Source organism: Drosophila innubila, assembly GCF_004354385.1.
Source record: "Drosophila innubila isolate TH190305 chromosome 3R unlocalized genomic scaffold, UK_Dinn_1.0 2_E_3R, whole genome shotgun sequence".
Lineage (NCBI taxonomy): Eukaryota > Metazoa > Arthropoda > Insecta > Diptera > Drosophilidae > Drosophila > Drosophila innubila.
Window position 1 is genome coordinate 19,622,724 of NW_022995380.1, and position 22,765 is coordinate 19,645,488.

At 40.4% G+C, this 22,765-nt stretch overlaps 3 protein-coding genes across 8 annotated transcripts; 1 reads left to right on the plus strand and 2 right to left on the minus strand.

Moving 5' to 3' along the window:
* Positions 1 to 4,418: 4,418 nt before the first annotated feature.
* LOC117791391 (sodium-coupled neutral amino acid transporter 1) lies at positions 4,419 to 7,011 on the minus strand. Its single transcript, XM_034631126.1, has 5 exons — positions 6,365 to 7,011; positions 6,192 to 6,301; positions 5,437 to 5,577; positions 4,991 to 5,197; positions 4,419 to 4,938 (listed from the first exon to the last, which is right to left on the minus strand). Exons 1-5 carry the CDS (start codon positions 7,009 to 7,011, stop codon positions 4,463 to 4,465), a joined length of 1,581 nt encoding a protein of 526 aa, XP_034487017.1. The 3' UTR covers positions 4,419 to 4,462.
* Positions 7,012 to 7,542: 531 nt separating this feature from the next.
* On the minus strand, positions 7,543 to 11,406 carry LOC117792372 (nicotinamide/nicotinic acid mononucleotide adenylyltransferase 1). Of its 3 annotated transcripts, XM_034632489.1 has the most exons (7): positions 10,964 to 11,401; positions 9,878 to 10,132; positions 9,403 to 9,800; positions 9,243 to 9,344; positions 8,879 to 9,030; positions 7,865 to 8,138; positions 7,543 to 7,803 (listed from the first exon to the last, which is right to left on the minus strand). In XM_034632489.1, exons 2-7 carry the CDS (start codon positions 9,978 to 9,980, stop codon positions 7,756 to 7,758), a joined length of 1,077 nt encoding a protein of 358 aa, XP_034488380.1. In that variant the 5' UTR covers positions 9,981 to 10,132; positions 10,964 to 11,401; the 3' UTR covers positions 7,543 to 7,755. The 3 variants fall into 3 exon arrangements, with proteins under 3 accessions (XP_034488380.1, XP_034488381.1, XP_034488382.1); XM_034632490.1 differs by lacking the exons at positions 7,543 to 7,803; positions 7,865 to 8,138 and adding an exon at positions 8,199 to 8,664; XM_034632491.1 differs by lacking the exons at positions 7,543 to 7,803; positions 7,865 to 8,138 and adding an exon at positions 8,714 to 8,808 and having other exon boundaries at positions 10,964 to 11,406.
* Positions 10,166 to 22,097, plus strand: LOC117792371 (protein phosphatase Slingshot). Of its 4 annotated transcripts, none has more exons than XM_034632485.1 (9): positions 10,166 to 10,740; positions 12,426 to 12,668; positions 12,737 to 13,143; positions 13,317 to 13,382; positions 13,444 to 13,638; positions 14,108 to 14,377; positions 14,432 to 16,562; positions 19,086 to 20,690; positions 20,752 to 22,097. In XM_034632485.1, the coding sequence occupies exons 1-9, from the start codon at positions 10,684 to 10,686 to the stop codon at positions 21,499 to 21,501; spliced, it is 5,724 nt and encodes a 1,907-aa protein (XP_034488376.1). In that variant the 5' UTR covers positions 10,166 to 10,683; the 3' UTR covers positions 21,502 to 22,097. The 4 variants fall into 4 exon arrangements, with proteins under 4 accessions (XP_034488376.1, XP_034488378.1, XP_034488379.1 ...); XM_034632486.1 differs by lacking the exon at positions 10,166 to 10,740 and adding an exon at positions 12,274 to 12,327; XM_034632487.1 differs by lacking the exons at positions 19,086 to 20,690; positions 20,752 to 22,097 and adding an exon at positions 17,597 to 17,763 and having other exon boundaries at positions 10,173 to 10,740; positions 14,432 to 16,861.
* Positions 22,098 to 22,765: the final 668 nt, after the last annotated feature.

The window sequence follows — 22,765 nt, forward strand, 5'->3', positions numbered from 1 at the left end:
TTCCGCTTAAAAATCGGTTTAGTTTTTCTCAAAGTTATGACGGTTTGAATTTGATCAGGCTAGGGATCTAGCGACTGTGCAAGTCAAAATTTTTGTCCAATTTGACATGATTTTTTACAGAAAAATGAAAGGTCACAAAATCAAGTTTAAAGTGTTGTTTTATGCTAATTACGATATAAGGAGTTGATTAAAAGTGAAAACTTGAGATTTAAAATTTTGAATTTTCCAAATTCCAAAGGGGGGACCCTTAGCATCAAACCCAAGACTTGGAGAAAAATAATTTTTTGTACAAAATTAATTAAATTTAAATGCAGAATGAATTAAAAAGTTAAAACATGATCAAAATGACATTCCCTTAGAAAATTGCTTCAGTTTTGGCAAAGTTATGAGATATTAATATTGGTCACACATTGGATCTAGCAACCTTACAAGTCAAAATATTCTCCAATTTTCAGTGATTTTTTGTTGTTGATACAAAGTGATAACTTAATACTTAAAATTATTAATATGCAAAAGCGTAACATATACTGTAAGAATATTAAAAAACTCTCTGCAAGGGTATAAAAGCGAACATCGAACAGGAAGAGCTGGCTAAGACTCTGGCTCACGCTTTGGGCCCTATGGACAGCCTGAACGTTTATTTTTAGACAATAAACTGACGATGCAACCAACAACAAGAGGTAACAACAACAATTTACCATAACAACAACAACAACAACAAGGTACAACGGCTAATGGTAATGAGCTGCAGGCTATTTACAGTTTGGCTGCGGCCTTGCAGCTTCTGCCGCCCCTTTTGGCTGCCCCTGATCAAATTTATGGGCCAGCATCAATCTGTTGGCTTAATGCTGCTGCGTCTTGATTAGCATGACCAGCTTAGACGGGGAATGGGAAAGGGGGATGAGGAAAGGAGGAGGGCGAAGTTCACAACCCCCAAAAAAAAAAATCACCGTTGAATGGCCTTCAACGTCCTTGACGTGTGCATTCAACTATCAAAACGGGTCTATAATTATATTTATTTATTTGCCTATTATTGAACCTCTCAATTGCTGTTATTGTTGTTGTTGCATTTATTATTATTATTGCTTTTGCTGTTGTTGTTGTTATTGTCATTTGTTGTTGCTCACGTTTTTATTATTTTTCTTGCGCTCGCCAAATATTGTAATTTATGTGAATAATGCGATACGAATCTCCGAGAAGATTCGTCTACGTTTGTCTGCGTTCAGGTGTATTAGCAAACAATTTGTATTGTCTGATAGTTAATCATTGCTAACGTCATCGATTTATTTATAAACAAACACATTAGTTTCAATGATTATGTATGCTTTTGTGTATGCGTTTTTTGCAAATTTGCCACTACCTTTTTACTAAATGGGTCAAGTTGGTAGCAAGGACAAAACAATTACTGTTAAAAGGGGCGACTGTTAACCAAAAAGAAAAATACACAAAAAATATCAAAGTAACAAAATAAAAAGTAGGTAAACTTGAAAAGCACTTCATGGGCTGATTCTGTAAGTCAAAGATAAAACCAAATCAAAAAGTCATCATCGTGCGAGAGAATAAAATTCGTTGAGGGATCTTAGACAGTTTTTTTTTTTTGCACGTGTGAATGTGCCTAATGAGTATTCAATTGATGCAGAAAGATTGAACATAAATTATATTTCGATAGAGCGAGTGCCCGATTCCCAAATTCGATTAGCAAAAAGAGAATCCAAAATACAAAACAAAATAAAAATCAAAAAAATTATTGAAGAACTGCGGGGCACTTGAAGAAGCATGCTCAGCAAAAAAAACAAAAAATTAGAAAGAAGTGCGCCAATCAAATGAGGTCAATAGGAAATGAAAAGTGAAATTTTCAGCTTAAAGTTTTGACCAAAGATCAATTGTTCATTGTTGTGCACACACACACACACACATTGGCAAAAGGAACTTGCTATTTAAATATCATTAATTTCTGGGTTAAGCCTTTGTAGCGAGCACTTGAAAATTGCCACCGTGTAATCAGTCTTTGACAGCAGCCACAGCCTCGAGGCACAACTGTTGGCCACGTTAATAACCTATGAATTGTTTGACGAGTTGCAGAAAATATAATGTTAAAGCTATAGCTCTATAATCACATTTGACATGTGCCAAATCAGTAGAAAATGAAGAGCTCCTTTAGTAAAAATATCAACATACTGAAGAATGTTCGTTAGATTATAGAAATTCGCGCTTCAAAGGAAGCACGTAGGAGAATTACATAATAAATATTACTGATAACTTACTAAATATTTTTAGTATACATACACGTATATATTTAGACATCACATTTTTCTTAAGGAAATTCTTTAGACTTAAAGGTTCCTGACTATGACTCTATGACATTCTTTTAACAGCTTGCTTTAAATATATAAACACATTCAATTAAATATAATTTTAATAACAGTAATTAAATTTAATTAAATCTAATCATAGTTTTGTTAATTGAAATCACAAATGCAACTGATTTTAATATAAATACTCTTTTCTAGAAAATACCTCAAGCATATACTCATATCTTAATGCTTGTCAATTGTTTTAGGCAAGGTTATGTATTTGTTAAACTCTAGTAATTTTCAACATAAATTTGAATAAACAATAAAAGTTAATAACTATTAATTATGCTTGTTTTGTGTAAATTGTAAAAGAATGCTTGTCAAATGCTTTACGATATAATCAATTAGCACGATTTATGTTGCAGCCACGTCTAACTTGGAAGTTGGAAGTTGGAACTTGGAAGATGCCCCTGCAGCAGCAGCAGCAGCTACAGTTCCGTCTCCAGCGGCGACTCTCAATGGAGTACTACACTTGTACTTGCCTCAAGGGTGACTCATCATCACCGCATCACTGCATCACAGCATCACAGCATCTTCCACAGTCAAAGCGAGGTTCGTGCCAAACGAGACCTTCTGCAGTTTTGGCTTGACGCATTCGAGATGAACATAAAAAACAACTAGAGAAGACCTTAACAATAATAATAGTAAGCCTGTATGTAAAGTTCAAAACTCCGACGTAATTAAAAAGGGTGCGTAGAACGGCAGTTTGGGCTTTTTTGTGTAAACATTTTGGCCATAAAATCACAACAACAGCCAAGAATGAATAAAAATAGAAATAAAAAAAATAACGAGCTAATAAATGCTCGTACAGCAACAGGTGTGAATGTTTGAATGTGTGAATACAATATTGAGTATGAGTATGAGTGTTGTTGTTTTGAGTGTGTGCTGAAAGGGCCCGCTTGCCACATTAAATATGTGTCGACTGATGACGCCAACAACAACAACAGCCACAACAACAATTGTATAAACAACTTTGCTATCAATGAACAATGAGTATTAATTTTAATTTTAATAAATAATCACATTAGAAACATTACTTATACGATTGTGGTTTTAGCATTTGTGGCTCTGATTGGGGAGGTTATCTATAGAAAATGTTTGAGTCATCTCAGCATCAGCATCAGCTCATCTCGGAACATGGTTAAAAACGTATTACTGAAGACGGAAATAAAATGCCAGGAAAAAAATCAACAACAACAAAATATTATATACAAATACGCAAATAAAAAAAATTATTAAATAAAAAAACGTTATGCATGGAAGTAAACAGCTGCCAAAGAAAGAATAAATTAAATTTATGTATACAACACATTCTCAGAGAAGAATCAATGTGGAAGAATTTTTACACATTGGAAGAACGTAGCTGTGTTTAAATTTAAACACTGAGCTCAGCCTCTGTGGCATTCCAGAAGAAAGAAGACTTCAACTAAGACGCAGACTGAGACTGAGAAGACTTAGGCGTTATCAGCTCACCGACTGTTTCTATGGAATATACTTCAACTTTCGACTGAACTGGTCTCAAATTCAGCGTATAACATTTTTTTTTTTAATATTTTTAGATTTTGGTTTTTTAAGCACACAAAACATTTGCGACGCGACCGAAAGATGATAAATGATGCGTAGTTGTGCATTTACCCAAAAAAATAAAAACAAATAAAAAATAAATTATATTTAGTTGTGTTTACGTGTGTTTTAATAAAGCTTAACTAATTAAACACACAGAGAGACTGAGAGCGTGTGTTCATCTATTATAATATACTAAATTTATTAAATTTGTAGTTTATGTTGTACAAAACACTTTAATTAAATAAATATTGCATCAAATGTTGGCAATTGAGGTGTCTGAACTTATCGAAGGTCGGAAATAGAATTAAATTATGATGATGAGCTGTTGATTAGACATACAGTATATCAAGTAATTGATTTGGCAAACGAAAAAAATTAAAAGTTGTTAAATCCAATGGATGTTAATTATTTTTTTCTTGTTCTAAGAATTATATGCAACTAAAAAACAATTTATGTGAATTTTCTTATATGTCAAAACAGTTATTTGACAGACTGTAACTATATTTATAGATGTGATGAAAGTATTCAGCTAAGATTTTTAGTTAATGCATGCTCAGGTTGCCCATGCAGGGGGAATTGTTCGCGAAGAGATCGCCTATGGTGAAGAGATTCAAATAGGTGGACAGAAAGGTGGCAAGCAGTCCGAAGATAAGTACGCCCATGGTGCAGGACACATCGCACTCGAGGCGATGCAACAGACGCACCAAACGGAGCCACAAGCCACGTGGTGTATGTGGTTTGGCTGTCACCAGCAGTGGCTCCATTTCCACCTCAACTGGATCATAGTTCAAATCCAAGGGTAGACTGCCATAACTAGCCTCGGCGGCAATGCGTTGATGCACCAGCTCCATGCGTCGTATGCGACGATACAGCAAAGGTGGCAGGATAAACACTAAAGGACCGGTTATGGTGCCACCAACCACATCCATGAGTGCATCAAAGCTGGGCACAAACTCGGCCACAAGCACCTCCAAGGCCAGGACACAGGAGCGTATGAGCACACGCTTGCAACACAGAGCTGGAAGGGATTAGAGTGAGTCTAGAGCGTATTAGCTGGGATTATGACTTACTCTCTGGCAACTTGAAGTAGTTCTCGATCTGCAGAAACATGGCTGAGCTGGCCACAGTCACCGAGAAGCACAGCTGGAGCGACATTAGGATGAGCATCACATAGAAGGGCACACTGGTGGGCAGCGACTGCAGTAGATTATTGGCCACCATTGAGCCAAATTTGTAGGCGGCAAAGACGGAACCAATGATGGCCACACTGCAAGTAACTAAATTTATTTTAATATATTGCTACAAGAATTTCCTTGAAAGTTTATATTTTTTTATTACATTTTTATTTTATTTTTTTTTATATTATAATAAACATTAAATGTTGGGCATTTTCAAGTTGTACTTGGTTATATACACTTTTAATTTGTACTATTATTTTAAATTTCTGATAATATTCTATCGACTGCTTTTAGCTGAAGTTAAATAAATAAAATAGATATATAAGTTTTTTACTTACTGGCAATGCCACCAAGTGCTGCCCAAGACACTTGCCACTTGCGCTTCATATCAATTTGCAACGTGAGCAGCACAGGATGTATATCAAATTGGAAAGCCAGAATGCTATAGCCGTTCAGGATAGTTAGAAATCCAGGCAGCTCTATAGTACAAATAAAATTGTAATAGGTATACAACAATAGGCCAACAACAAAACAAAAGAAATATTTTCTCTGTAAATTTTAAAACTAAATAAAACCTAATATTTACTTACTATTACTTTTGTAACTCTATGTAATTTTAATATTACTTTAATATTTAAATTAATTTAATTTAATTCAAATACAAATAGGTTTCCCAAAATTCATTTTATATATTAAAAAATTCCACATTATAATATGTTTCCCAAAATGCATTTTATGGGAAAAAAAATTCCATATAATATTTTCCCAAAAATGCATTATAAGAGTAAAATAATTCCAAAGCTCACTTGATAAGAAATGCGATTAGATTTCATCAATATTAAATAATCTAATTATCACTGCAATAAAAATTAATTAGAAATTTTTGAATACCTCAAGAATTTTAAATCTCAAATATAATGAGCTCAAATAATTTAATAACTGAAAAAATTAGTGTCTGTAATTACATTTATTATTTTGTATTAATTTAATACTTATATTTTATTATTAAAGTTATTTTTGCTGTAAATTAAAATAGTTAAATAATATTAATTTTTGGCCATTTGAATGGCGGTGTGATGGAAGGAATACCCACCCATCGATACCCCTTGAAATGGTGATCCAATGGCAGAGGCATCCAGGAGGCAATACCACAGCAGCGCCACAATGATAATCAAACAACAAGCGGCAATAATGGCCAGTCCACTGAATGAAGAGATTAGAGGAGGTTGCAAGATAAAGAGAGGGAATGTTGTAGCTTGGACTTACCGCATGTGCTTGGGACTGCCCAGCCACATGAGCGGGCAGATGATGAGGCCCACAATGATCGCCCAATAGCAGTAAGAGAAATTATAATGGCCAGCACTCATGCGGAGCACAACGGCCTCAAGATTCTCGGCAGCCATGACAATGCTGGGCACAGCCAAGGCAAAGATGCTCAGATCCAGCAGCACCGATACCAATACACTCACATAGGGACCAAAGGCGAGCTCGGCAAGTGCAGCATAGGGATAATTCCGTTTCTGCATTATCGAAGGATCCAAATACTCGGCCATTGTCCAGCATTGCGAGAGCAGAAATGATGTATACATCTGCAGGAAGATGATGGAAAGCACGAGGAGCACCCCAAAGTAACCCAGGCGGATTAGCAGCGCGGGCAGCGTCAGAAACGGAAAGATGCCAAACAAATCCACCACATACAGTATAGCAATAAACAGAGAAAGACTCTCGGGTTCATCGCCGTAGGCACGAAAATGCGGCAAGGCACTGAACCGGGAACGGGATAAAAACGGCAGTTGATCATGTTGATGCGAGGGCGTAAACAGCACCGGACCACGACGCTTGGGCAGGGCGAAGGATGGGGCTCGCGAAGGGCGTGGCGCCGGCTTGACATTCGAACGTCGAAAGAAAAACATTCGCGTTGAGTATACGAACTTAACACGGCGACTTGGAACTCACAACTGGGCGCTTCTAACAGACAATTCTGAAAGAATGGAAAATGGAAAATTGTAAGAACAAGTTTCGTCATCTGATACTCCAGTCAAATGTGCAACAAGGGAAGCCCTTTCGCTGCAATGTCAATGCACGTTGTGGCAACACTGCAGTGGCCAGTAAAAAGTTGCAAGTTCATTGGCTTGCGACAGCCAAAATCTTTAACATAATTTTAAACAATTGACCTATTGGCCCTGACCAATTCACTGACTCATTGGCAATTATAATTTTAAGGAGCCAAAACGGTAAGAGCTAGAAGTCTAACATTTATTTCAAATTCGAATTTTTTAACTTCAGTTGTAATTTTAAATTTGTTGTTTAAAGTTATTTTTTAATTTAATTTTAAATTAGTTTGGCTTAAAAATAAATAAATAATAATAATGGCTTCATAAAATTAATACTGACAAATTCTTTACCTCTAGCGAGCTCAAAAAATGAGAAACAATTTTTATAAGTAGTTTTCTGCTCTAATATAATAAAAACTTCAGTAACATATTTAACAACATTAAACATTTTACATCGTACTTTATCGCTAGCGAAGCTGCCTATATGTTAGCTTGTATTTTATAGATTAGTTTATACAATTTGATATCTACAATAAGAAGAAAATCAAATCTCTTATTAGGATTCATCCTGTGTCATTCTTTCGAGAATTTAGTTTCAACATTTTAGAGCTGCTGCACTTGTGCTATCTTTTGCTTCTTGGCCTGGGACTCCTGAAGAAAAATATGTTATATGATAAATATAATAATTAAATTGGATACCTTAAAACTTTACCTCGTAGGCATCGCTGGTCATGTTGCCCCTGCCCTGCACTGTGATAACCTGCACTGCTTGGCCGGGTCCTGGGCGATTCAATGGCAACTTGGTGGCGCCACGCGGCGTCTCGCCACAGCAAAAGACACGCGGCTGCTGTCTGAGTGGACTGTCCGATTCATCCATATCCTGCTCCGTTCGCTCATTGTTCAGTTGAACGGTATTCTTATTGCTGTCCATGTATGTGCGATTGAAATTCAAATGATTTGGACGCACTGCATCCGTTATATACTTACTACGTTCCGATATTTAATGTATGCATGGGTCAGTACAACAATAACAACAACAGGTTATAGCATTTTTCAAACATTGCAAAGATTAATCTTTTAAAGGAATTAAGTGCGAATTGTAATGATACGTACACTGGAATACTGTATGTATAAATATAGGTTGTCTAATTTCTAAACTGATCTGTTTATGTATTTATAGGGATTGTATAAATATACATATTTACATGCAAGAGCTACAAAAACTTGGAAAGTTTCGCAATGTTTGTTCTTTCCGCTTTCGTTCACTCACACTCCATGAAAAGATGCCACTGCACGAGAAGATTTTGATTTGCATGCTGCGAGTGGTTCAAATTCTCTTGATGGTGGTGCTGCTGATGCAGGGGGTGGTGATGGTGGTGGTGCTGCTGCTGCTGATGGTGCCGTTGTTTTTGCTCCCGGTCTTGCAGTGCTCTAGGTGCAACACCTACATCATTATGGTGCAAAGTGCATTGGTTACAGCGTCAAGCGACGGGTTTGGTCGATCTATCTTGCCTTTATGTTTTGCAAAAGAGAGAGATACAAATAGTTGGTTGTGGTGGTGCATTTGCATGATACCATGAGTTCTGGAAGTGTTTCGTGTGTGGCGTGTAGCGTGTGGCAAGTATCTAGATGCATCATGTGGCGCTAACTAAGCCCCTTCAGTGTACGTATCAAGTTATAAGCAGATGATTTATGTTTATGAAGCTCATGCAACTGTTGCACTTACGATTTCACATTGTACAAGCCCTGTCGTATAACATAATTAAGCACCAAATCATCCAGCAAATACTTGACAGATTCACCGCGTCCCAGAAGTCGACGCACCAGAGAAGAGCTGACCTCATTGGGAACCCAGTTGGTAATTAACGTTATATTACGCTATAAAATAAAATCACATTTATTCCAGGGACTGTAATCATTATAAATTTAATTATGAAACTCAAGAAATAATCTTTATTCTATAAGTTTTATTGTTTTACTTATGATTACTTTTGAGCAATAAATAAAACTCATGAACAATCATTATTTTTATCAAAAATTATTATACCCTCCACAAGGGTATAACAAATATTAAGTGTTTACAAACTTACCTGGTATTTGGTTAGAATGTCTGATTCGAATATAAACTTTTCCGGACTGGAGCCACAACGTGAAATGACCACAAGTCCGTAGTTGGCCACAATTTCCTCAATCTGAAAAGGATTCGTTTAGATATTTGTTTAAAAATAAAGCAGATGAGCTCAGACTTACATCCTCATTGGCCCACAGACCGGGTACTGCAAAAGATTCGAGTAAGTCAGCTCCACAGAGCAGTTTTAGGCGTATGGGATCCTTGCGGTCGCGTAATCCAAGTGGCAACCAACCAGGTAGTACTCCATTGTGTTCCTCATCGCCCGGCGAGTTGATAAAGTTGTTCAGGTAGTTCTGATGATACTGCAGCACGGATTGTGTACGCATCCACTGCGGCTGATGGACTTCCCAGTCGGACAGGCGAATCCAGCTGGAGGATTGCACCGCCAGTTTGATCATCGCACAGCGATCCAATGAAGGTGCCAGTCCCTTCTTGCCATAGGAATCATGCGTGGGTGAGATGATGCCGCCAACAACCTTATGCGTTGAACGCATTTCAAAGTAATCTCGGGCTATTTCTGTGTGTTTACAAATGAGATACAATGTTAATGTCATTATCGATTATCCATTATCAGAAATAAACAAATACACTTACCGAACATTCGCAGATGCATCGGCGTTGGGGGGCTGAAGCACCCACACGCTATCAATGCTATGCGTGGCAACATCCTGTCTGGCTCCTCAATGTATCCGGACATTTGTTTAATTAAATAATTTCTACTGAAGTTTGTATTATTTGTATTTATTTATTTTCTGCGCCCCGTTGATTATTTCACCATCTGTTTTTGCAGCACCGCAACCTCAACAATTCGCCGCAAATCGATAACTACATTGAGCGGGTGCTGCCAACCTGTCAAAAAAAAAAATGACCACTTGATGTGTATTCGATAGGTCTCAGAACCACTACTGCTTGTTATCGACAATAAAATTAAATATGGCGTCGTCGTGCTGAACGGTCTTTGGCTCTGGCTCTTTGACGAAAATTTTTTTGTAATAACATTTATCATAATTGTTCGTATTCGTTGTGCGGTGTCAATCGTGTGAACGGGCGCGTGCTGTTTCAGCCAGTCCGTCGATCGCCCCGCCATATTCTTAGTGTTTTAAGTTAGACAAGACGAAGTGCCGAGTGCAAAAAAAAATAAAACAACGGAGAGAGGAAACGACGTCGACAAAATGAAAATGCATTTGTGAATTTTCGCCCCAACACTTGACTCAACATACACCCATACACCCAAACATACACACACACACAGACACTTGAGCCCAACGAACTCGGAAAAGGATTGGGAAGAAAACACGCGGCCCTAAACGAAGGCCTTGGATACGAAGGAAGAGACAGAGAATCAGAATCAGCAAACATTTAACATCCAACAGAACACACAACACAACAACAACAACACAATGGCGCTAGTGACAGTGCAGCGTTCGCCAAGTGTGGCGGGCTCATGCTCAAATTCGGTGAGTTATTCTCTTGGAAAATATGTGCACAGGAAGTGGAACTTGGGAAGGTGGCAAGGTGGATGCAACATGCAGCCTGCAAAATTGTCCAAGTTGCCCCATTTATGTGTAAGGTGCAATTTTACAGCTGCAACAGCTACGCGTTTATTTGCATGTGTATGTGTGAGAGAGTGTGTGTGTGTGTATGATTGCGGTAGTGTATCACTCTCTCGCTCTCACTTACCTACTCTCTCTCTCTCTTTGATTTTGCTTTGTTTTGGTTACGCGTTGTTAACGGAGCTTTGTTGAAATAGTTGGGTGGTGAGTGATGGGGGGAAAGGGCTTGGCCACCGCCTATAAACACTTCCTGTGCGTGTTCCGTTCTAGGCAGTGATCCTTTGTTGTATGAGCGCTTGCTCCATATGGGCAATTTTGTTGAAAATTACCTATAACATGCAAAGGTGCTCCACTCTCTGCCAGCTCTCTCTCTCCCACTCTCTCTCTGTCTGTCTTCCTCTCTTACTGTCTGCTCGTCTTGTTGTGGGCGGTTTGTCAGCGTCATCATCATCAGTCGCGCCACGATTCGCGCATCTGTTTATTGTTCGCTAGAGCTGGCAGACTATCGATATTAATTCCATTCGATAGTTTACGAAAATAAATTCAATAATAAAGAAATGAGCTTAAAAACTAAACAAAACTGTTGAAAGTGTTATTAACTAGTGATGTAAATCCTATTTGAATCTAGTTTTAAGTCAAAATGTAAAATTGAAAAAAAAAAAAGAATCGAGTTGCCGATATATCGGAATAATAATACAAATCTTACTTTTTTATATCTCTGTAGTGCGTACATGACACCTTGAAATTCTTTTAGTTCATTTAATACGATCATTCATCCAAAATTTAGCGACTGAACCTAATTCTGCAAATTAACTACGTTAAACTACGATTCTTCAGATATGTCGATTTAATCGCTTCAGCAAATTCTAGTTTTCGATACTTCGATGTATTTTTACATCACATCGATATTTCGCTCGCCCGATTGATAGTTTACCATCTCTATTGCTCGCCTTCTGCTTGTTGTTGTTCTTATTATGATTATTTATTGTTGTAACTCAAGCAAATCCGAGCAGACGTCGCGACGTCGCAGCTGCCACGCCATGTCACCTCCCCTCCACTCCCCTCGTCTTGTTTCGTTGCGCGCTCTCCCATTTCCAATATAAATTGAACATTTTTGCATTGCCTTATTTGTAGTTTTTGTCAACGTCGTTGCGATTTTTTCTACTTCTTATTCTTGGTCTTGGTTCCGTTAGCGACCCCGCCCCCAAAAATAGCTCTCAAAACCTTGAACGAGGAGGGAGTGTGGGCGTGAGGGGGTCTGCCCTTGGAATTTTATTCATCAGACAAAATTATCGTTTTGAACGGGGGAATTATTGTAAACATTGGCGTCCATCACATGTAGGTGTCGCCTCTCTATCTCTCTCTTGCTCTCTTTTATTTTTGTTTTTATTGCTTTTTATAAAGCAATTCATCATCAAGTTTGTTTGGTTATGAATTTCACTTAACTCCAAAATGGCAAAATCAGATATTGTGTTTTGTGTACAGTGTTGGGTGAGTCTGAGTCACCTGCCCAAAACCTCAATGATTAAAAAAAATATAATAATAAATAAATAATTAAAATAAAAATGGTACAAATGTTTTATTTGCAGGATGGCGAAGCCGAGGACGATGAGGGTAATAGTAATAACAAAAGCGAGAGGAGTGAATGTTATTTTGCTGGCAAGGGAACTGCCTTGGTGTTGGCCCTTAAGGACATACCACAACACTCGGAGCGACGCTTAAGCACGGACTCCACACGCTCCAGCAACAGCACGCAAAGCAACAACTCGGACATTCAACTGCATTTACAGTCCATGTTCTATTTGCTGCAACGCGAGGATACCTTGAAAATGGTAAGCTACCAAACGAAATACATTTCATTTGAATGAATAATTCTTAATACTTTTATTATTGCTTGCAGGCTGTTAAACTGGAGTCACAGCGTTCGAATCGAACGCGATATCTTGTGATTGCCTCGCGCAGCTGTTGCCGCACGGCGGCTTCCGGCGAGCGACGCTCTAAAATAATGCGTCACAATTCCGTCAAGTCGGCGCCACCCAGCACACCTGTTGCCCAACGCCAACTGTCGGTGGACAGTCACAAGGCGCAGCAGGCAACGCAGGAGGAAACGGCAAAGCGTCTGTCGGTTAACGCCAATCGTCAATGCCTAAAATGTGATGCGGATAATCGGGAGTCGGGCGATAACAACAAGAATACCTCGGGCATGGAGGAGTCATGTCTCTTGGGCATTGACTGCAACGAGAGGACGACCATTGGCCTAGTTGTGCCCATTCTCGCTGATACCACAATACACCTGGATGGCGATGGGTGAGTTTCCAAAATCCACCGAAAACTTATAGGGAAATTATTTGGGGTTTTCCACAGTCCAAACAATAAATGTTGAACCAATTCTTAAAATTTTAAATTCTTCTTTATTACCTTTGGTTAAGTGTAATAACCAAATCAACAATTCTAATTTAATTTTTTTTCTTTCACTGCAGCGGTTTCAGTGTTGCAGTCTACGAGAAGACCCACATCTTTAAGCCCGTATCAGTGCAAGCGATGTGGCAAGTCCTCATTTAAATAATCCAAAATCTTTATTTAATATAATCTATGTTTAACTTACAGGTCGGCTCTGCAAACGCTACACAAAGTGTCTCGAAAGGCTCGTGAAAACAACTTCTATCCAAGCGGACCATCGCACGATTGGTTAACCAGCTACGAAAGTCGCATTGAGTCGGATCAGTCGTGTCTAAACGAATGGAATGCCATGGATGCGCTTGAGAGTCGACGACCCCCCTCACCAGATGCCATAAGAAACAAGTAGGACAATAGAACAATTAAAATAATAGCTAATTTTGATTTTATTGGGATATTTGATGTTTGCTGAAAGAGAAAATGTGCGCAAGAGGCAGTAGGAGGCATTTCTGACCCCATAAAGTATAGATTATTTATCAGTAACAATAGCTGAGTATAAACACATAGATCCCAAAGACTATAAGAGCTAGAGCTACCAAATTTATTATGTAGTTACGGAATTTTATATGCAAGATGTTTCTTAAATGAAATTAGAACAGGCCAAAAAAAATCAGATTGGCCTGATAGAAACTAAAATTTATAGTGTTTATTATTTCGTGTGTGTGCTAATCTAATTCAATTCATATTATAAATTAATACAATAGTCATAAAGTATTTAGATAAATATTTTACTTTGCAGTTTACATTTAATTATTTTCTATAAACTTATTGCTTTATTTCATTTATTTTATATCTGTGTTATTGTGTTTTGCAGACCAACCGCCAAGGAGGAAACTGAAAGTGTCATTAAAATGAAGCTCAAAGCAATCATGATGTCAGTGGATTTGGATGAGGTGACCTCCAAGTATATACGCGGTCGCCTGGAGGATTTATTAGATATGGATCTGGGCGAGTACAAGTCGTTTATTGATGCCGAAATGCTGCTGATATTGGGACAAATGGATGCGCCAACCAAAATCTTTGAGCACGTCTATTTGGGTTCGGAATGGAATGCCAGTAATCTTGAAGAGTTGCAAAAGAATGGGTACGTTGAAGATAATAAACCATACAAATTCAAACTAATCTTTTTACTCCTTAGTGTTCGGCATATACTGAATGTAACGCGAGAGATTGACAACTTCTTTCCGGGCACCTTTGAGTACTTTAATGTGCGTGTCTATGACGATGAGAAGACGAATCTTTTAAAGTACTGGGATGACACATTTCGCTATATATCGCGTGCCAAGGCGGAGGGATCCAAGGTGCTGGTGCATTGCAAGATGGGTGTAAGTCGCTCAGCTTCAGTGGTCATTGCCTATGCCATGAAGGCCTACAAGTGGGAGTTCCAGCGTGCTCTGCAGCATGTGAAGGAGCGTCGCAGTTGCATCAAACCGAACAAGAACTTTCTTAATCAGCTGGAGACGTACAGCGGAATGCTGGATGCCATGAAGAACAAGGAGAAGCTGCAGCGCAGCAAGAGTGAGACGAATCTGAAGAGCACAAAGGATGCACGCTTGCTGCCGGGCAGCGAGCCAACGCCATTGATCCAGGCTCTCAATCAGGCCAAGTCAAAGTCTAGCGGCGAGACAACAACAACAACGGAACAACAGGATAACAGCAGCATTGGCGGAATGAGCAATCGTGGCCAGCATCGAAGGGGCAGCGCACAAAAGCAACGACGCATGCTGCGACGCTCGAGCAGCACATCGCCCAAGACGCAGAGTGCCGTGGAAGTGACCAAACAACAAAGTCAATCCATGGAGAACCTGACGCCGGAGCGTAGTGTGGCCGAAGAGCCCAAAAATATGCGATTTCCGGGCAGCAATGGTGAGAACTACAGCGTCACCCAGAACCAGGTGCTGCACATACAAAAGCACACGCCGCTGTCGGTGCGTACGCGTGTTCATGATCTCGAGGCGCATCAGGAGCCACCACGTCGCAGTCTGCCAACGCAGGCCCCGCCAGCGCAATCCCAAGGACCCGTATGGACCTCACTCTCCAAGCTGATAACGCAAACATCATTTACGCAACGCGAATCCAGCACAACGGAGGTGAACGTGCCCGTCGAGGAGCGTGAGAAACGTCAACGTCGCAAAACGCAATCGTGGACGGAATCGTTTGGACCCAGCGGTGGCATCATACTCGACGCCCTGCCTCACCACCAACCGCAATCGCAATCGCATGTTGCCCCCAGTGCCGTTGCCGCCGTGGCACGCAATCGTGGTCCTCGACCGCGTGAGTTGCCTTCACGTCATGCCAGCTGGGGATCGGGTGACAATCGCAGTAGTTTGCCGCTGCGCACAAGTTCCTGCAGTTACTACGACAGCAATCGCAACACAACGGCCATTTTTGAGGGAGAAATCCAGGATCTGAAGCGCAGCAGCAGCAGCAGTTGCGGCACAACTACAACCCCAAGTAACTGCAATGCCAGTGAATCGACGACAACAACATCGACAGCATCATCACAGCTGGGCAACGTGAAGCGCACCAAGCAGAAGCTCGAAGAGAATACGGCGTTGTTGAAGAAGCGCTGCCAGCAGGCGCAGGAGGAGGAGCAGGAACAGGAGCAGCTGGAGGAACTGACAACAGCTGAAAAGAAGTGTGTCAATCTGTATCGCAGCGCATCGTCGGTGGGCAGTCCGCGTCAACGGCAGCCAATACGTTGCAACAGCGAGGAATTGATGCACACCAGCGACATTGAGAACAAGAACACATCTTCGGATCTGGTTGTTGTGTTGCGTGGTGGCCAAAGCCAGGCCGTCACGGAGGATCAACGCATTTCCGGTAATGTGCAAATACTCAAGCAGAACTTTGAAGCCAAAGCCACCGCAGTGGTGGGCGTGTCGGGGGCGGGGGGAGGCAGTACAGGTGTTGCCACAGCTGGTGTTGCAACAACAGCGACAAACAAGAAGGCGACTCATCAATCGCTGCCCTCGTCACCAGTAGCTCAGCATGCGGATCATGTGTTGATCGACAATATGCCGACAGCAGCGGCAGCAACAACAACAACAATTGCAACTGCAGCTGCAACAAACAACTGCTCGTCCAGCACATCTGCCAATTCATCCGACTCCAGCGTAAGCGAAACTTGTGATCGTAATGTAAAAGGTCTAGTGCATAAATATCAAACCACTTCTCGTAGTAACAATGCCGTTGCCAGCACAACGACAGCAACAGCAACACTGCCCCCACCCACCAACAACACCACATCAGCAGCATCAACAACAACAACCGCAATCAGCAGCATGAATTGCTTTAGACAACGCCCACGCTCCTATTACGATCGATCGCTGTCAAATAAAACTCACGACTACAGTGAGAATCGTCCTCCGCCCGCACCTGCCCGTCACAATCTTAATCAGCAGCAGCAACAACATCAGCAACATAACAACACCTTGGCACATCTACAACAGCAAACGGAGCAGCAACAAGTGCAGCATCGACGTCTGGCGCAGCATGGCAAGACACATCCACTGACTAGGCTAAGTTTACCAAAGCAAAGCTTCAACACCGCTGCATACAATACCATGTAAAGGAAATACTATTTCTATACTATACACACACACACACACACACACACACACACACAGTTACGCCCACTCATAATAGTAACTAAGCAATTCTAAAGATACACAAACACACATTTTGCTTTTCAGCTCGCCACTTGCCTATTATTATTATTATTCTCTGTATTTATTTTATGTATTTTTGCTTTTATTCTACATTTGTGTTATGTCAATCTCTCTTCCTTTATGCCTTCCCCCATTGTCGCTGTGCATATCTATAAACTATTATTGTACTGTGCGTTTGTTTGTAAAGCTTTCGTTGCAGCAATCAATCAATTCCCATATAACCCATCACAACAACTCCAAATCCAAAATCTCTATAAATGTTTTTGTGAAAAAGTGCCGTCAGGAACTAAAAAAAAAAAATGAACTATGAAAATGAAACTGTATTTTGTATTTTTAAATTACTTGTAACTATATACATATATATATTTAATTTATATTATGCAAGAACTGCCTACGAATAAATGATTTATTGTATATATACATACATATGTATACACATATGTATTTTATGTGGTGACTTGTGTATTTGTTTACATTGTTGTGTGAATCGACCTGTAGTTCTGACTCAGTCGCGTTTTATATATGTATACATATATACCCTGTGTATTATTTATTTATGTGTGTGTGCTCGCGTGTATTGTCCAAAATCACCTTTTTAACGATCGCCTTTATGACCAAGTTTATATTTGCAGCCTTTACCGCATGATAGCCACGTTTCGATATTCCTGGGCCGAGTGCAAGAAGTGAATACCCCTAAGAAATCAACTTCATATTTGTGCTATTAATCTAACTACCTGTGTTTATTATTTAATGGATATCATTATGTAATTATGTTAGTAAAATCGTGACAACAAACTAATTGACTTATTTTACTACCAGTGTGAGTCACTTTTCAAGGTCTGTTTTTTTTAGTCACATGATTTCTTGAACTTAAAAAATCAAATAAAATATACACAGAATTCAATGTAAAAATTTCACAGCATTTAGTAAAATGATATAAAAGTAAGTAAAAAAACCTTGAATATCCAGCAAACTTGGCCGTTTTATAATCTTAATTTCAGCTAATTTACTCTTTAAATCTTCCTTGTAAATTATTTCAATATGAAAAATAACGGACTAAAAACACGCATACGATGTCTTTCATCGCAAAAACAAACAGTTATGAATTTTGTAGGTTGTTAAAGTATTCTGCCATAATATCAACACAAATTTTTATTAATTACTCTAAATTCGAATGTCATAAGCTTGAAATTTTCAATAAATAAGGCACAATTTAAAATAATTACTTTAAAACTGCGCGCCATAGATATTTTCAAATTTCTCAAGATATAAAAATATAGGCAATTTTACACCTAAAATATATCAGATCATCTGGTAATTAATAAATACTGACTCAATTATCTATTAGAACGGGTTATTGGTCGCGTGCGGCCACACTGGTAAATGTAAATTGCAATCCGAAAATTTTATAGGGTGGCAGCCTTTGGACCGGGTGGCAGTCCTTGGGCCAAAACAGTGCTGCCAAGTTTTTAGGAACAATAGCTGCTTCTGGCTGGAAAGCATCTACATTTGTTTTTGCGGGCACTTTTGCACAGCTTTACTAAAAATATCAATAGCAAAACTTAGCTGAAAATATATTTAAAATAGCCAGATTTCCGACTAATAGCAAATTTTGAAATATATCTACCAAGCGAACTCTGCAACTAACCAGAACTAGCTATAAAATAGCTAAGCGGGCAACAGTGACACAGACACACACACGCACACAAATGCGCACTTGACTTCCATAGTTTCTTTATTTTGTGCAGAAAAAAAAAAAAGAAAATAAGTAGAAGAATAGCGGCTAAAGTAACGAAATTCATAGTGAACGATTGCGATTGCAAGTGCAATCAGTATATAATGCAAACAGCTGCAGCCAGCTGCAGCTAATAAAAAAAACATTTGGTTTCTGGGGCCTGAATTCAATTTTGGAGTTGTTGTCATTCCCTTGCCCCCTCGCATTCCCCCGCTGTGTAGATTGTACGTGGCGTTTGCGAAACCGAAACAGACACGGAAAACGGAATAGAAACGGGGAATCATTTACAGAAGTAACTTTCAACAAGCGAGTGCTAATAAATATACATATATATATATAAAAATTATCACGGTGGGTACGAGAACGGGAACGGGAACATGGCTGAGGCAGCAACAACAACAACAGCAGCTGAAAAGGGAGGCGGCGATCCAGAAATGAAGGGTTGGCTCTTAAAGTGGACAAACTATATCAAGGGATACCAACGCCGCTGGTTTGTGCTCTCCAAGGGCGTGCTCAGCTATTATCGCAACCAGTCGGAAATCAATCACACCTGTCGCGGCACAATCTCGCTCCATGGAGCACTCATCCATACGGTGGACTCGTGCACCTTTGTCATCTCAAATGGCGGCACACAGACGTTTCACATCAAGGCCGCCAACGAGGTGGAGCGTCAGTCGTGGGTGACCTCATTGGAGCTGGCCAAGGCGCGTGCCATACGTGCCATCGAGAGCGAGGAGGAGGAGGCCGAGGAGACGGCTCAAGTGGTGCCAAGCCAGGAGATCAACACGGTGGTGCGGGATCTAACCGAACGACTGGAGAACATGCGCACCTGCTACGATCTGATAACGAAACATGGAGCAGCTCTGCAGCGTGCTCTCAATGATCTGGAATCGAACGAGGAGGAATCGCTGGCCAGTCGCACAAAGATTGTCAATGAGCGGGCCACGCTCTTTAGAATCACATCGAATGCGATGATAAATGCGGGCAATGATTATCTGCGCTCGGCGGAGTCCCAGGGCCACAAGTGGTCCAAGATGCTGCATCACGAGCGCGAGCAGCGACAGCGGCTGGAGGAGATCATAGAGCAGATGGCCAAACAGCAATCTCAAATGGAGCAGGCTGCCGTAAGGGTGCGTCGTACGAAACCCACGACACAATCCTCCGGCGCAGCCACAAATCCAAATCCAGGTGCGATACTCACCTCGGATGATGAAACGGAATTCTTTGATGCGGAGGAGCATGGATATACGGGTGAGCCGGGTGAATCGCCGTCGGATGGCACGTTTATCCTAAAGCTTAACAAGCGCCGGAGCAGCTCCGAGGATCAGGTTGGCTCCGAGGGTCAGACGGGCAGCTCCTCGGAAAGCGATGAGACGAAGCGCACCGTCCAGACCGTGCAGCAGGTTTGCCTTATAAGCGCCGCCCGCATGTTATCCGGTAAGGAGGATGAGGATCACGTGGATCGAGTCTCGAATCAACGGCAGGAAGACAACATCCAGCATAATCCCGGCCCCAGCAGCACAGAGCAGAAGGTGTCAGTCCGACGTACACGTGTCCCGGATAAACCAAATTATCCCCTTAGCCTGTGGTCCATCATGAAGAACTGCATTGGCAAGGATCTGTCCAAAATCCCCATGCCCGTCAATTTCAATGAGCCGCTTTCGATGCTGCAGCGCCTGACGGAGGATTACGAGTACGCGAATATACTGGACATTGCCTCCGCCTGCACGGATGAGTGCGAGCAGTTGGCCTATTTGGCCGCCTTCACCGTCTCCACCTATGCGACGACCACGAATCGCACGGGCAAACCCTTCAATCCGCTCCTGGGCGAGACCTTCGAGTGTGATCGCATGGACGATCTGGGTTGGCGCTCCTTGGCCGAGCAGGTTTCACATCATCCGCCCATTGCAGCGCTGCACTGTGAGGGCAGGAATTGGACGTGCTGGCAGGAGTTCTCCATGACAAGCAAGTTCCGTGGCAAGTATGTGCAGGTGAGTACTCCACATAGACACCTCCACCAGTCTTATTCACTTGTACTTTATTATCTTGTAGATCAATCCCCTTGGCGGCGCCTATGTGTTGTTCCCCAAGAGCGGATCTCGCTATTCCTGGCGCAAGGTGACCACGACTGTCAACAATATAATTGTGGGCAAACTGTGGGTGGATCAGCACGGCGAGATGGAGATCAAGGGCACCAATGCAGCCGAGGGCAACAAGTGCATTCTAAACTATATACCCTACTCCTACTTCAGTCGGGAGGTGCAGCGGACGGTGAAGGGCGTGGTTATCAATCGCAAGAACGAGGTCAAGTGGGTGGTGCGTGGCACCTGGGATGATAAAATCGAAATAGCACCTGTACTGAGGACGAATGGGTCAATGGACAGTCCGACCTACATAACTGGCGATTACAAGATCGCATGGAAGCGTCGTCCAGCTCCACCAGAATCGGAAAAGTTTTACAATTTCACCACATTGGCCTGTCAGCTCAACGAACCGGAGGAAGGTGTTGCGCCCACAGATTCACGTATGCGTCCGGATCAACGGCTGATGGAGGAGGGCGCTTGGGATGCGAGTAACCAGGAGAAATTGCGACTGGAGGAGAAGCAGCGAACGGTGCGTAGAGAGCGTGAGACCGAAGCCGAGCAGGCCGCTGCCGAAGGACGACCCTATCCGGCCTATGAGGCCATGTGGTTCAAGCGGGAGAAGGAACAGGGCAGCGATGAGTACGTTCATGTCTACAAGAATACATATTGGCAGGCCAAGGCAGCCCAAGACTGGAGCGGTTGTCCGGATATCTATTAATTCTAATTGCTACACCGTTATGCTAACAACAAATTAAAAACAAAAATGATTTCAAATATTGAAGATGAATCCTCGAAATCGCATCCGAAATCCCCGAGCACAGTTACAGTCAACTAAAACTAGAACTCTTTCCGAACTATCAACTCTAATCAATGTAATAACATTTTTCAACTACTTAGCGCATACAGATTTATTATATATACATATATATCTTTATATATATATAAAATTATTGTAAATTAGCTGCAAATGTTGGAACTGAAAATGTTTTTATGATGACGCACTGAGAGCGTTTATCAAATTGTTTATCATTGGTTCTTTATTTTTTTTTATTTTATTCAATCTATGCTTTTATCAATTAATTATGAATATGGCACATACACCTTACCATCCAGCATACATACATACATATATCTAATCTATATACTAAATATGTAGACGATGTGCAAGTGAAAAGCGATCCAAAACTTTTCACTCTAAACAAAAACACACAAAACAAGTTTTCCTCTTTGGCCGCAAAATGTTTATTGCCTTTGTTGTGTACATAAAAAAATCAAAAGCAAATAAATGGAAGAGAAGAATCTAAAAAAATGCAACGAGAATATGTTAAATGTTATAAATTTATGCAATTTATTATTAAAGTATTATTTTAAATAAAGCAAAACCAATGGTGTGTAGTTTAACTACTCAACGTTCAGAACCCAAAAATCCGTGAGCCGAAAATAATAGTGATGCATACAAATCTTGACTAATTAAATCAATGTGAAGGGGAGATATGGAAACATGGATTATAAGACGACAATATTGATCTTTCTTTTAGCATGAACCAAACACAACTTTCGATACAACTTTATAAATTGTCCTTGGTTAAACTAATTTGTTTAAAGAACATTTTTAAAACTGGCTTATATACCCGCTGAACCTGAGGTTTTGATTCTAAACTTGCTTAAATTTAATACAAAATAAAATTTTTATTGCTTGATTTTTAAATGAGTTCAATCTTTTAATACAAAGTATGCATTTAAGTGAAGAGTTTAAACTAATTTTAAGATTTTAATACGAAAAATTTTATTTATTTATTTATTTTATTCAAAGTCTGAAATACTTGTGCGATATAAGAAAACCACGAGCCCTAGGAAATATTTCTGTTTTCAACCGTGTACCTTTAAATTAAGAAAATTGTTAAGTAAGGCTCGCGGATTAAATAATTTTAAAGTTTCGGTTCATAAACAGTTTTAAGTAGCCCAAAAATCCGAGAGGGATA